Consider the following 15428-nt stretch of genomic DNA (forward strand, 5'->3'; position numbering starts at 1 on the left):
TCTGTAATCCTGACTTTCGTTAGTAGGACAATTTTGAAAGTTTATTGTGATGCTTACTTTTTAGTGAAAATAAGGAAGTTGCTGTAAAAGTAGTAGTTTTCTTCTGCTGTTCCTGTTCGAGCCACATTGTATAGGCAAGCAGGATGGGCAAAGGTCAGAAGCGGGCATGTTGAGAATTTAAGGTCTGAAAAAGAATTTAAATGTCCTGTTAATTTCTCAGCTGCATCCAATTTCCTCATGATCAGATTGGTTTCTAGACATCATTCTAGATGAGAATTGATAAGGAAAATGTTAGTAAATATATTAAATTACTATGAGGTACTTAGAACTTACTGCAGTATAACCATAAATTAGATGGGTACAAACATCTCTTGAGGGTGGAGGAGAAGCAGCAGCAAATACAGAAATAGTAGAAAGGAGGAAAATATATTGCTTTAATTCAGATTAGAAATATTAGTAATGCATATGGGTGTACTTTTGCACACTTCAAACAAGTTTATAAGAAATTCAGAAATAGGGCACGGTTAGATTTATTTTAGCTATATTCTTTTTTCCTGTGTCTTTTTTCTAACTGAAAGATAAAAGTTAAAACATTTTTTTGTTTTCCTTTTTTTTAACAGTATTTTGCTTGGTCAAAGTCGTGATGGCATTGTATTCAGCACTGATGATTATTTTCGTCAACAAGATGGATATACGTATAATGCTGCTCACCTTGGTGATGCCCATGACTGGAACCAGAAGAGAGGTTTGAGTGCATAATAGGAATCCTATTAAATTATGCTTACATTTAGAAAATAGCATAACATAAATACATAAAGTATAACATATATGAATATAATATACAAAGTATAGCATAATGTGTATGTATGCTTGTCTATATGAAAATAGGTCTATATATTTTAATACAGAGTTTATAGAAGTATGTATTTAAAGGTATTATTTATATTTTAATCAAGGTATGTGCAGACATTAAATTTTGAACTTAAAGAAGGTTCTCAGTTAAAAATAGAAAATCTTTCTTCTTTGTGCTATGACCTGACTTCTTCACATTTGATACTAGTACTTTGGTGGCAGAGTTGAACCTTTTTAATGCTGGAGCAGCAGAGGATCCTATTTTTTTCCAGAATCTTTCCTGATCTGAGGTTCGTCCAAAACTTACAGAAGTTTTTCTGAGGAAGAATTTAAGTTCACTTGTGTAAATTAAAAGCTGTAAGCCCTCTTTCTGTATACCTAGCAGCGTCCAAAGGTTGGGTTTAATTGGTAAGGGAGTAGATACCTAGGATAAGAAGGATAGAAGACATTCTTGCTCTTTCTGTAACGGTTTTCTAAGAACCTCATTATCTGTTTAGTCTGCTCCAGAGAATGGACAAACTGAAAACTCTATTGCTTGTACATGCAGGTTACGCTCTGTGCTGCAGTGTATCAAGCAGAAGCTTTCTTCCTTTCTAGAGGACTACTACTTTGCATCAATAAATACAGAGGTCCAAGAAAAGAAAATAGACTCCCCTTTCCTCACTGTATGCAAAATTTGTGATACATCGGAGAACATTTCTGTATGAACAGTGAAGGAATTTTTTAGAGCAGTCAGAGTATCAGTTATAGAGAGTGCTTTTGAGGGTTGGAGTGCAGCAATAATAAATGCGTTGAATCAAACTCCCAGTAGGAGCCTAAGAAGCAGAAGAGTTGATAAGGTAGTTTACGGATAAAAGGGCTCAATACTTCACAATTATAAGATTACCAAACAATTCTTACTTGATGACAGCCTCTGACTTTTTCTAACTAGACTTTAAGATCTTTCTAGTTCAGAATAGCTTCATTATACAGTGTTCTTGATAACCAGAACAGTATATAATTTGTTATTCAGTGATTTTGATAGCAAGAACAAGAACAGCTGTGCTATATAGAACACTCCTGCTGCAAAACATTTGCCAAAATAGCTTTGGGCTGAAGTTACACTCAATTCTTGCCTCCTGCTTTGGTTAGATAGAGCTCTTTGACTTGAAGTACTTTGGAAGCTCTTGGTTTCATTTTTGTGTGAATCCTTGAAATATACTAAATGAGAACTTCAGGGGAATGGTAATCTTGATAGTTGGGGTTCTTGTCTAAATGGTAGGTCTAGGGTAAGGTGTCATATATATTATATCAGCTGCACAGGTTACTTATTTTTTTCATATGACAATATATTTAGTTAGAGTTTTATAATCCTCATTTCAGAATTATGGAGAAGGCAGAAATTTACTTTCTTAACAAATGAGAAAATTAGATTGTTAAAATTATCCTCCCCCCATTTTTGGGGAGGAAGTGAATCTATAATACAGTAAGTAAGGGGAAAAAAACTAGTTCCAAATGAGACCCATTAGGGGAAAAAAAATATTAGATCTCAAACTCTCAAATATTTATAAGACAGTGAATTATGTACCCTTCATACTAAAACACGTTTATGGTGAAGGCGGTACAGTGAAGTGTACAAATACTATGAAATATTAGAATTAATTTGCCACTGTGACATTAAGTGTGTAATCAGTGTCACTCTTAAAAGGCCTAAAACCCTGTAAGTTCACTTTTGTCTTTGACAAATGTCTCCTATTTTAGTTCATCCTGCCACTTCTACTGGAACTTTTGGATGCCTTTGAAATGTTTTTAAATTTGACAGGTTTAGTTTGGGTTTATCTGCTTTTTAAACTCTGGTTTTGTTTGATTTGGTTTTGTTAGTGACTAATAATTAATTAACTTTTAAAATTAAAACAAAACTTCATCTAAGGTATTATATCAGCACACTTAGATCCATAGTTAAAACAGAATGGTAGAACATGTTAGTGGGTTGTAGCTATCATGTAATCTTTCTTCAAGTTTTTTGTAAATTAACGATGGTCCCATTATCTTCATTACAAAATTGGCTATTCTCTTGCTATCTTTATGAATCTTTTCTGAAATGCATATTTCATGATTTTTCCCCTGCTTCTGTCAGCCTACTAGTTTTCTTTCCTAGATTTGGATTTCAGAAAGATGATTTGTGACAGGTTAAAAAAGCCAGGGCAATATATTTTTCTTTTTTAATACCTTTTTCCATCAATTCTTAGTGCTCCATTGGAACATAGTTTATCTTTTCTTTTTTCCTTCCTTCCATCTACAAAGTTAATTCTCAGCCTGTTAATTTAATTTCTTCCCGTTGTATGGATTTACTTTTGTGAGGATAAATCCCTAATTCTCTCCAATAGCTTCCTTCAGATCTCTGCTTCATTCAGTGTACAGTTTGATCAGTGTTCACTAAATGGGCAGGTATTCAACAGATGTAGTTTTTCAATCCTCACTCTCATGGGTCTAACTTTTCATTTAACTCATACTTTAAAATATGCATTAAATGTATATATGAACATATAAACATATGAATATATGTTTATATGGATATAAACATATTAACTTTGTTTAATGGAACATTGATAATTCTCCTGGAAACTTTTTTGTATGAGTGTTATTTTAGAAATTCGAGCTTCAGGTATTTCAGGTCTTTCGTTCATCATCTTAACTTTCCTGTGAGCACTAGTGGTGTTATATTCTGAATTTTTCATTAGCAAGCTAAGGCACAGTTGCTAAAAACATCTTCCTATTTTGGAAGCCAGACTTAGCAATTTAGATATTTCTACAGGGTATGTTTAAGTAATTAAATCTTCATATATTCAGCATAAATTTTCACTGTCTTCATATTCAGATGAGTTCATATCACTTCTGTAAATGGTACCTGTAACTTTGGAAATGGGGCAGACAGAAAATGAAGGTCATGGCGAAGTAGTGGCCACTTGGAAGGACGTGGGATAATGTTCAAGAACACTCACCAAGAGATGATCCTTCTCCCTTTGCAGTCGTTCTGACTTACTCATTTATCTCACAATTACTTCAAAAAAAGAAAAAAAAAAAAGATAAATGGTTAGGACACACTGGTGCTCTGATACATATCACCAGTTCAACTACAGAACGAGTCCATCACATGTGCTGAAAGAGGTAGGAGTATATGGGAGGAAATAGTGCACAAGCCACAAACGCCTGTTTGAAGATAGTATGGTAGTACATATGCCCTATAGTTACCACACACCCAGCTATTCAGTGATTTCCTAAGGTTCAGTTTAGCTTTGCAACCATAATGCCTTTTTTTCTTTTTGGACCCTTTCTTTGCTGTTAAAAAGAAGGGCTGAATCCCTTCTCTTCTCCTGCAAGAGTTTTGAAATGTGACCTTCTTGATGTGCTTGTGGCTCACATTGGTAGTGCTGCTATTGAACTAACTGAAAACATTTTCTTTTCTTGGCTTCTGTGTGGAGTATCAGAGCAATTGATTTTTTAAATTTTTGAAAAGGAATTAATCTTCACAATGCTTCTGTAAAATAGATTATAAAATATTGTTACATTATTACTCATTAACTGAGGCACAAAGAAGCTCAGGAATAGATTTTATGAAAGCCTTTCAGTAAGTTGCTTTAGAGTAGTTGTAGGAGGAGTTGAGGGATCTTCATGAATCTGATAATCATAAATTGGAAATCTGCTTCTCCGTCTCAGTTTCATGCTGCAAAAAGAACCTCGTTTACTGATTAATGCACAAATAGATCTTTTCTAGGGATGTAAAAGTGGTGTCCTTTTCTGCAAAGAATAGCAGAGGTCTTGCTTTCAAAATAAAAAGGTGAAGAAAGCCAAAAAAAGTAAGGTAGCCTGTTTGTGCTAAAAGTGGGATAGTCAAGTACCTTCTGTAGTTACTCTCCTCTGCAGGAGTTTCTGCTGAACTTCTGGTAAGAATAGCTTAACTGCTGTCTGGTTTGTATAAAATGGAGGTGGATATCAAACTGATAAGGGTTAGAGAACTTGAGTTTTCACTTCCTTGGTTAAGTCTCCTGTGTAGCATTATGTAGAATCTGAACATCATAATCATCCTTCCTAGACATGCTCAAAAAAAGTGGTTGTGCACTGTCATTTTTTTCAGGGACAAATCCTAGTAATGCAAGTTAGGAGTCCTCCAAGAATGCTTTCTAGACTGACTGTGTAAGAGGAGTGTCTGATCTCAAGATCAGAGTTAGGTTTAGGCATAAGATAGATGCTTATTTGATTTGTCAAGACTTAAGCAATCTTGGGCTTATTAAGAGATACCATTTTAGTCATCAGGGTAACCTTAAAATGTTTTCTGTGCTTTGGAGCTGATGATTCTTAGGTAGTCAGCAGATTTGCATGTTTTGTCCCCTAAACTCCTCCAACCAATCTCAGTTCTGCACTGTAATCTCTACAATGCTTCTGCTGAGTAAGAAGCAGTATAGTCTTGCTGGTCCAAAGTTAAAAGCATGCTACTGCGTAAGTGTCCTGCCAAACAAAGCGCATCGTGGCTGTGCTCTGTCTGTCTTCCCATCAATAAGGATGACAGATTGGATGTGCCTTCTTACCAGTTGCTGTTCCGTAGCACTCAGAAGCAGCTTGTTATTCCTGAAGTTTCTGCCCTCTTTTGGATTCGGTAGAAGTTGGCAAGTGAGCTCGAAACATTCAAGAGGAGACAGCATGGTTGTAATTTTTTTTTTTTTAAACAGATCTCAGAAATATTTCAGATATGTGATATCTTTCTGTGACGGTGACCTATGTCTTAGCAGTTTGTTGGAGAAGAACTGGAATACCTAACCCAGATGTCCGTTTTGAATGTACCGTATGTTGTCTGACAGTGCTGGTAAAGCTGGAACCAGGATATGGTTTCATGCTGGAATCTCTATACTCAGCAGGCCACAGACTTTGAGCAGTTCTGTTGTGTTGATTTGACTTCTACATTCTCCCAATTACCCCTTTCTATCAGTTCGCTACCACCTGGGGTTTTTTTTATGCCCTTCACTTAAGTTTTTCTTACTTTCTTGTTTCTACTATTTTCCACTCCTGTTTCTACCTTTTAGTGCTATTATTCCTTTTCCTAGAACAGTGTGTTTCAGTCAGACTAGATTAGTGGAAAAGAGCATCTGGAACCGTTTGTTCACATTTACCATTTCATTTGAGTTACATAGTTGTTTATTAACTTGCACCATTTTTCATTTCAGCAAAACAAGCAATGAAGCAGGGAAAATCTCCGGTTATAATAGACAACACTAATACTCAAGCCTGGGAAATGAAGCCATATGTGGAAGTGGTAGGTTTTGTTGTGTGATTATATCATCTGTTACAACTTTTCAAACTTACCTTCACATGTGAGAAGTTGGTCTGTTTTGTCCAGAAACACTTTCCTTACTCAAGTTTCTAAAGAGAGACTACTTACTGATATGATCAGTAATTAGCATGGCAATAGTTCAGACCAGTTTAAGGATTTGACTTTATCTGATCTGCTTAGCCTGAAATGAAAGCTGGGATGGGTTGGGGGTAAGGGAAATTCAGCATGCTACCACCACAGAGTTAACTACATCTGTTTATTATACTTATCTATAAACTTTTTGTTACACTTTATGTAATAATGATGCACATATACATTTTTCTTTGCTTGCTGCAGGCTCTAGAAAAGGGATACAGAGTTGAGTTCCATGAGCCGGATACTTGGTGGAAGTTCGATCCTGAAGAGTTAGAAAAGTAAGGTTTATATTAAATAATTGTTTTTATATATAGAGATAGACAGATACATAAACATGCACACAAATATATATGTAGTACATTATGTTTGATTTGGTATCTTTTAAGTACTTAACTACTAGTACAAAATATGTTTTATTTAAACAGGCATTTTGAGATATACCTTTAAATGGTAGTGTTATGGGTAAACAAACAGACATCCTGCCTTGTTGGCCCAAAAAGTTGGTATTAGTATTTTGATGGATATGAATAGAAAAATGATTGAGCCCTGTAAGAATTGTTGCTGTTATAATGAATAATTATTCTGAGAAGTCTTTTGCTATAAAATGCTGATAGGAAGGAATGATAGAAGACAAAATGAGATTATGCATTTTGCAAGGAGTAAATCAGTATATTAAGTGTTTTGTTTTGTTTGCTTTTATAGAGGTCTCAGTGTCAAAGAGCAACAGTCTGTTGCTAATCAGTAAAGGTTAAAAAGAAAACTCATCTTTTAGATTATTGTATTGCAAGATTTTGTGAAATTGTCTTCAGAGGATCTGACTTGGAGTATGGTTGGACATAGGTTATTGGACTTCTGGGTTATGAAAGTGCCTGGGAAGCTGCTTATTCGTGGTCAATGTCACTTTTGTCTCAGATGTATCTGCTTTAGGAATCTGAGTTATTAAACTTAGGAATATTTCATTGTGTGATATGTAATATTTCTGTGGTTGATCACAAAGGGGTCTCTCACTGATTGTTATTTTATGTGCTTCCAACTGACTTGGCTTACAGTTGTTTCAGTTTTATAAAGTAGCCCCTACAACACATGAAGTAAGCATGTATAGTACTTACAATATTGACTTGAATGTTATTGTGTTTATAAGTCTTTTAAAGTTTTCTCCCTTTGCTCATAAGCTATCACTAATTTATTTTTAGAGACAGTCTTCTCTCTGTAGGATGAATTCTACTATGTTTTTCTAGGTTGGGGTGCAGCACAGCCAAATTAGGAGGCTGTCTTGGTAATCAGACATTCTGAAGATGTTCAGTGTGAGATTTCCATTACATGTGAGAGACTCGGGTGTCAGTGTCCTTTTCTTCCAGTGTGCTTGTGAGATATTAATTATTTTTGGAGTTATTAATGAGTGATTTTGGGTTTTGTTTGGTTTTGTGCATGTAACTTGATACGACATCTTGACTCTACAGACATATGTCTTGTGGTGATGCTCAAAACTTCTTGCATATCATTTAGATACAAATACTTACATAAGGGATTTTGTACTTTGATACCATTTTTAGGAAACCTTGAAAACTGCAGGTGAGAGAACAAAAAAATGGCAAAATCAGTGGTTGAAGATAAAGTTTAAGTGCTTAATCAGTGTTGGATGACAAAACTTCTCTCCATCATGTCCTGCGTAGCTGGTCAGTTGGGAACTAGAACTTTTTTTAAAAAGGGTTTAGGGAATACTAGGTATCCTGTGTATACAATGTATTTTGGGACAGATGTTGTTTTAATTTAAAAAAGGTACCCTCTGTGTAGCTTCACACAGAAGTGAAATGGAAACATGTTTAATACAATCCTTTTTTCTTCAGTATGATCATAAAACTGGAATTTGTTATTGACTTCATTAAACTTGTGCTTTCAATTAGCCATGTTTATTGAGGATTACTTTGCCAGTGTCTCAGTATGTAAGATTCTTCCAGTGGAAAAGCATTTAACAGTGACAGAACTTCACTTTTATCAATGGATTCTATGTTCCTCCAAGCAAAAACAGCTTCGAAGCATAACTAAAGAGCTTTAACTGGTACATCTGCTTTGGTTAAGGTTAGATGGCTTTATGCTCTTTCAAGCATAGCCAAACCACCAAAGGATGAGTGAAGGCGTGTCTGAAGAGGAGATCATTGTGTTGAATGACACTATACAGCAGATTTGTTTCCTTTTTTTAAATTAATTTCAGTGCTTGATGTGGCTTTGCTGTCAGTGACCTTATTATCCTGACATGTTATTTGAGGAAAAGTACTTGCTGATTTATGAAGTGAGCGTACACAAGTCCATTCAATTATGGATGAGTGTGCACTTTATGCCCAGAGCACTTATGGTGTAATCTTTTTTCTAGGAATACCAAGGTATGAAAAACAGTGAATAACTGTGCTTCCACCATTTGGCATGAAAGGACTTAGACTTCCTCTTCTCATTTTTTTCCTGTCTTGAGAGTCAAGCGCTCTATAGAATCCCCATGAAGAGGGATGTAATATATACATACAGAGACTTTTTTCTCTACCATTAACCTCGTTCATATTTGTGAATAAATCAAAAACTGTGAAGACTTGTTAACTGATAAGTTCAACATGCTGCTGCTCCTGGACGACTTTAGCACAATGTAGAAATGAGTAGCATTTAAACAATCATCATACTTGTGCTGATTGCTCTAGCTTCTGATGTTGTGTCGGAAAAGAGTGTCTGTGGAAGAAGTATTCTACTTAAGCCTTTTCTTCCCAGAAAGCAAGCTGATAAAATAAACCTTAAAGAGTCAACATGATTCTACGTACTTCAGAGTTCACCAATTCTTCCATTCTGACTGTGAAACTGTGATTTGGCTTTGAACCCTCATCAACTTGAAACGTACTTCTTTGTTGTAATAATATGCGCAAACTTGGGGTTGGGGACAGAAGATCAGTCTTTTAAAATATTTCTGTATAGAATATCCTCTTTCCAGTATAGCCTGTTTATTCCCAGTAATGATTTCTCCTCTGTAGAAGTGAGCAGATTGGTGAGGAGACCCGTGCCTCTTCTGTCTCCTGGCATCCTTGAAGATGCAAGCATACGTTCTGTGTTCCCTGTTGGTATGATTTGGAAGTAGTTCAGCTTGGAAAAGGTTTCTTGGTGATAAGAATGTATTGGGTTATGATAATGCTTGTCTACGCTATCAAAATATTTTGTTTGTTTTATACCTGTTCTTTTAGATTCAGTTCTCTTCAGTGACGGCAATTGTCTGACATTCAATTTTTGCATCAGCCTTGTGGTTTTCCTTTTGGCAGAGATCAAAATTTTGCTACCGTGTGTTTTAAGATCCAATTCCTTAGATACTAAGGATAGATACATTTTGGTGTAATGTCTAATATCTCAGGTTCTTAACAGGCCAAGTTTTCCTGTCCTATTACAGTAGCTGTTTACTAAATATTGCAAGAATAGCACAACACTTTTGGCTTCTCTTCCCTTACATGTGTTTTTATACATTTCTAACTTAACAGCAAATGTCAGTAAGAGCTAGTAGGTAAAGGTATCGTGAGCATAATGTTCTGGTTCAAAGCTAAAATTGCTCCTTATTTTATACAGAGATCTATTGATGAGAAAATATTTCATTAAGTCTTGAAACAATGTAGTCCCAGTTATTTAATGCTAGCTTGATCATTGCTTTCATAAGCAGTGATCTGTAGTATTATTCATCCGTCTACTCGTTAGCTATTATGTAAAGTCTGATAAATAAATAGGAAGCCAAGTCCTTCTAGGGATATTTAGGTACATAGCCCTGGTGAATGACATCATATTTTTCTATGAAGAAGAATGACTGTATTGTTTTCTGTTATTTAATACATGCAGTGGTGAATTGTTAAAATAAACCTTAACAGAAGTTGAATACTGAGAGAATGAGGATACAAGAGAATGAAAGATACAATGTATTAAAAGTGACATTTCAAATATGCAAAGCAAGAAGAAAAAGGTGACATTAGAGGTTTTTTCTTAAAGACTGTAAACATATAAACATACCAGACAATTTATTTAAATTTTTATTTTTGTAGGAGGAATAAACATGGGGTCACTCGTGAGAAGATTGCTCAGATGTTGGAACGATACGAATATCAAATATCCATACCTATTGTCATGAATTCAGTGGTACCTCCCCACAAAAACTCTCAGAGGCCACCTCTTCAGCGAAGACATAGGTGGGGAGGCAATACAGACTCATGGAATTCTTTCAGTATTTCCAGTAGCCGATAACACAGTTGCAGTCAGTTAATAAAAATCTGTTACTTGCCCTTCTAAAACACATCATCACCTCCAATAAATAAGTGGATCTTCTGTGTTTTAAATAGGCCTATTTCAAGACATTTTCTTCTGGAGGTTGTTCTTTTAAGACTTGCATGTAAATAAAATTGTACATTAAATGTTTTTTAATACTATATTTATTACAGTTGTAATAACTTTGATTTTTAGTAAAATATGTAATGTAGTATGGCATACAGCAGAGTCTTCCTTCGTAAACCTAAGACAATGATGTTGTCATATATCAAGTAACTGTTGAGCAGTTAATTTAAAACAAAAAAACATATTAGGCATCCTCTTTTAAAAGAGAATTAAAGCCCCAGAAGAGGTTATTTATGTAATAAGCATTTTTAATGATTGTCATTTAGTCTCTTATCCTTTAGGAGATTTTTTTTTAAAAACAAATATGTCCTGGATTGTCCTTCCATTCTATTTGGCATGTATTTCCAACTGGCAAAATTTTGGCATGTGTTTTCTTGTTTCAGTTGTGGTGTTTGGGTTTTTCTTTATCTCAGAAGCTCATCTGGCAGCTAAAGCAACATTCTGTCAATACAGTATTTGCCAGCCTTAGACCGTACTGTTTGCTTGTTCTCAGTGATGCGATATAAACTACGATGGTGGCTGCACACACCACCAATTTTTTTATGCTGAATAAACCCCCCTTTATTTTATAATTAAATACCCCAAATTTTAGCCATATACTTGAGTCAATTTATTTCATTTCTGATAAAAATGAAGTGTTAAAGCATTAAGCTGTCAAGTCTCAGTCCACAGTTGGGAATCATCAATTTGGTATAAACAGTGGGTATAATTCTGTAAAACCATGTTGCATTCCTAATTTTGTCACAGCCAGCATAATCCGTTCAGTACAGCACAAAGAATGAGCCAGCATGGAGATGGACTGATTTACTGCCCTTTTTCTCTTAAATGATGAATTTGTAAGTTTCTGCTTTGCTTGCTTCCTAACAGCTTGCTGTATTAATAAAATATATTGGTCTTCACTGTTGTTTTAGTAGTTCAGTGCAACAGTTTTTACTATTTTCAGGCTTGTAGGATTTTATACGGATGAGCCTTGTTACTAACCTGCTAGCTGAAATAATGTTATCTTCAGCTCCAATTACATTTTATTTCCTTATACACTGAATGAGTAAATCCTGAATAGGAAGTTTTGTCAAGTATGCAGCTAAAATAATTGTCATGGTTTTCTATTACTAATTTAGTGTAATAGCCATCAAGAGTTTTGAAAATTCCAAAGCTAGCATGATTTTTTTACTTACAGACGAATCTGAAGACTATAAAAATTACTTTGTCTTTAAAGTCTGAATACCATGAAAGTTGAAAATCCAGATATAATAATGAAGCTTCTTTCTGTGGTTTTCTACATCTGTTGTGCAAATCTACATTTGTACAATTTAATGTATATCTGCAATAACATTTTCATAAGAGATATTAACTATAAAAGTTGAAGTGTGCAGTTTCACGTTTTAGTAATTGTTTTAATTATTTGATAAAAAATACTTCAGAGGTGCATGGATTGTTAATATATTGAATTATATCTATATAAAAAAAGCTCTCAAACTATATTAATTGTCTTCCTTGTCTGTTACTCATACCAGTTAGTTACTGTATTTTAGTTTTCATGGTTATCTTTTTCCATGTCTCAAAAAAATCATGGAAATGACTGTAAATGGTTGGTAATACTTTATCCCAAAGTTTTTATGTTTAAACATGAAAGCATACTTCAGGTGGGAGAAAGGTAAAAAAAAATTGATTTACTCTATATTACTTTAAGCCCTAATAAACTGATAAAATTTATTGAGGCTTTATATAATATTCACATAGGGTGCTAAGGTATGTCAAAGAAGAGCTGATCTTTGAAAACTGATGGTATGTTTTGATACCTTCTGTCTTCAATTTTCAAAGGAAATGGGATTTTTTTTAGCAATATTTGATTGATGCTTATCTGAAATTTGTGTTAAATACATGTGAATGCATACTATTTTAACATGATGCGGTGTTTTTGGTGTTAAGTTGTTGGTGGACGGTGAGTATTTTTGATAGGCAAAGCATGTTGATTAATAATAGGCTTGCGGTTTGCAAAGGACATGTAACAAGAAAGGAGTGATTTGCAGCTTGGCACTCTATCAGACATTTCTTGTAAGCTGCTTAAACTGTAAAGCTGTATTTCAGGGTAAGTAGAATGACATGGTAGATGAAAACAATGGAATTACTGTCTGTGTAACACGTGGTATCTTTAAAGTTCACGAAGATACAACAGTCATGGACATAGGTGTATCTTAGAAGTTGCTTTCACTACAATTTTTACATGTAAAAATAATAAAAAGATGAGGTAAAATGCATGTTGCAGGTATTGAATGCCTCCTACTCCCCCACAGACAGGGAAAATTACTTATTTTGTCAACAAGTATGTATTAAAAAGTGTGAGAACTCCCTGTTCAGTTAGTTAAATTTTTTTAGATCCCCATTCTATCTGGCATTTTTTGTGCAATACACCTGCTGATGGTAATAACATATCTAGAATGAAGGTTTTCTGGTTTAGAATTTTAGTAAATTGATAGAACATCATATTTCATGAAATAGTAGTGTCCGAATTGTTCTTTAATGTAACTAATGCATAGAACCTTAATGCCATGAATGCAAATTAGGTTGCAAAATCTGTTTCATTCTTCAAAGTAGTGGAATATTTGGTTAGTAAATTTAAACAGAACAGTTAAGATACTCAGCTGTAGTTTTGACTAATCCTAATCTTCTAAGCATGAAATATAAATGAGAATTAATTTGCAGAACATGCATAATTTGGTTCATATAGCTGACCAATTAGCATCAGCTGTAGAGGATTACGTGTTCCTCTAGAAAAAAACAGTTCTAGTTTTACTGCTTCATCTAAACAGCTCTCTCTTGTTTGATTAGCTTACCTCCTGAATTATCAAAAGTTTTTATTGGCTTTGTCTTTGATGGATGATTTAATGTTCTTATTTTTCTTTTGTTCAGAGAATAAAAAAAAAAAAACCACCCAAAATAAAAAAAACCAACAAAACAAAAGACCCCACCCCAAAACCCACAAAACCAAACCCCAGAAGACCTACCTGTGTGCTGCTTTGGCTGGGACGGGGTTAATTTTCTTCACGGTAGCTGCTACAGGGCTGTTTTGGATTTGTGCTGGAAACAGTGTTGATAACACAGGGCTGTTTTCCTTACTGCTCAGCAGTGCTTACACAGAGCCAAGGCCCTTTCTGCTCCTCACACCACCACACCGGCGGGTGGGCTGGGGGTGCACAGGAAGCTGGGCGGGGACACAGCTGGGACTGCTGACCCCAACTGACCAAAGGGATACTCCATACCATATGATGTCACGATCAGTATATAAAGCTGGAGAAGAAGGAGGAAGGGAGGACGTTCGGAGTGATGGCGTTTGTCTTCCCAAGGCAGTGTCAGTCATGATGGAGCCCTGCTGTCCTGGAGAAGGCTGAGCACCTGCCTGCCGATGGGAAGTGGTGAATGAATTCTTGCTTTGCTTTGCTTGTGTGCTCAGCTTTTGCTTTACCTGTTAAAGTGTCTGTATCTCAACCCACCAGTCTTCCCACTCCTACCCTTCTGATTGTCTCCCCCATCCCACCGAGGGAGAGTGAGGGAGTGGTTGTATGAGGCTTAGTGGCCGGCTGGGGTTAAATTGTAACAAGCTGATGTAACACTTATTTTTTAACACACTATGTTAAAGATCTCCTTTGAGGAGTTCTATACTGTTCTTGTAGTCATGTCCTCTTTAGGTTCATTTCTATCTAGTTTGCCATGCTGCATAATTTTATTAAGCCTTTCGTTTCTAAGAAGGCAGCCAAAATTTTGTCTCTTGAAACCTTCTGCAGGGATGGTAGGTTTTTTTCCCCTCTCCTAATAGGTAACTGAAAATCAAGCTTTGTCTATCTGAGATGGGACCCATAACATTTATATTTGATTGATTTGCATCTGTTTTTCCTGATGTAATTTAGGCTGTGCCAGTATTTTCTTCTTCAAGCTTACCAGTAGGATTAATCATCAGTGAATTGGAAAATTGCTTTTGTATTTTCCCATTCACGTGTGATACCTGTAGTTTTAACTGCTGCTTCCTTCTAGTAATTGAAGTTTCTGGAAGAAACATTTTCTGTCTGTGCGGGTACATCGTGGAGGTGAGGTGACCAGGTATATGCATGGAATTGAGGGGTCTCCATACAAAAGAACAGAGACATACAATATAATTCCCAGTAAAGAGCAATAAGAAGACATAGTAGCGTTGAGATGCAGTTCATAAAATTGAAATGAAGCACTCAATTTAAAAGAAGGATCAGAGGTTTCATATAGGTTAGATGTGGAAATATGTAATTTCAGTGTTTCTGCAGTGACACTTTCTCATTTCAATGCTTTATGTTCTCATCCTCTTGAAATAAAAGCAAGAGCAGAGATTAAAGCTCTGTAGTAATAATTATCTGGTGAGAATCTGCTGGTGCATCAATTAATTTGCTGTTTGGTTTTTTTTCTTTTTATAGTCTTAATTGGTTGAAATTAGCTCCAAGTCAGCTTACACTGAGTTCACAGAACAATACGTGAAAAGACAGCTCGTCTTTTAAGTAGTTAGAAAATAAAGTAGTAACAGGGTTTGTCAAGGTCAGATCGTATCAAATTTGTCTATTTCTGTAGTAATGGAGAAGCAGCAACTGGTGTTTTTAGCTTGCAATAAGCCGTCAGAGTCATTCTAGATAAGGGTAATAAAAGCACTGAAGTATTGCGTCTGGAACGGGTCTTTGCAGTTTCCTTTTATAATGCCACCTCTTCGTTTCTCAGG

General features: G+C 35.4%; 1 protein-coding gene across 1 annotated transcript in view; it reads left to right on the forward strand.

Moving 5' to 3' along the window:
* Positions 1-10707, forward strand: part of N4BP2L2 (NEDD4 binding protein 2-like 2) — a 20336-nt gene extending 9629 nt beyond the window's left edge. Inside the window, exons 2-5 of the mRNA XM_010139920.1 lie at positions 621-745; positions 6051-6139; positions 6494-6570; positions 10348-10707. Of these exons, the coding sequence (XP_010138222.1) occupies positions 621-745; positions 6051-6139; positions 6494-6570; positions 10348-10546 (490 nt within the window). The 3' untranslated portion in view covers positions 10547-10707. The remainder of the gene's footprint in view (positions 1-620; positions 746-6050; positions 6140-6493; positions 6571-10347) is intronic.
* The last annotated feature ends 4721 nt before the right edge of the window (positions 10708-15428 follow it).

The sequence above is a fragment of the Buceros rhinoceros genome, unplaced genomic scaffold (genome assembly GCF_000710305.1).
Source record: "Buceros rhinoceros silvestris isolate BGI_N320 unplaced genomic scaffold, ASM71030v1 scaffold28627, whole genome shotgun sequence".
Lineage (NCBI taxonomy): Eukaryota > Metazoa > Chordata > Aves > Bucerotiformes > Bucerotidae > Buceros > Buceros rhinoceros.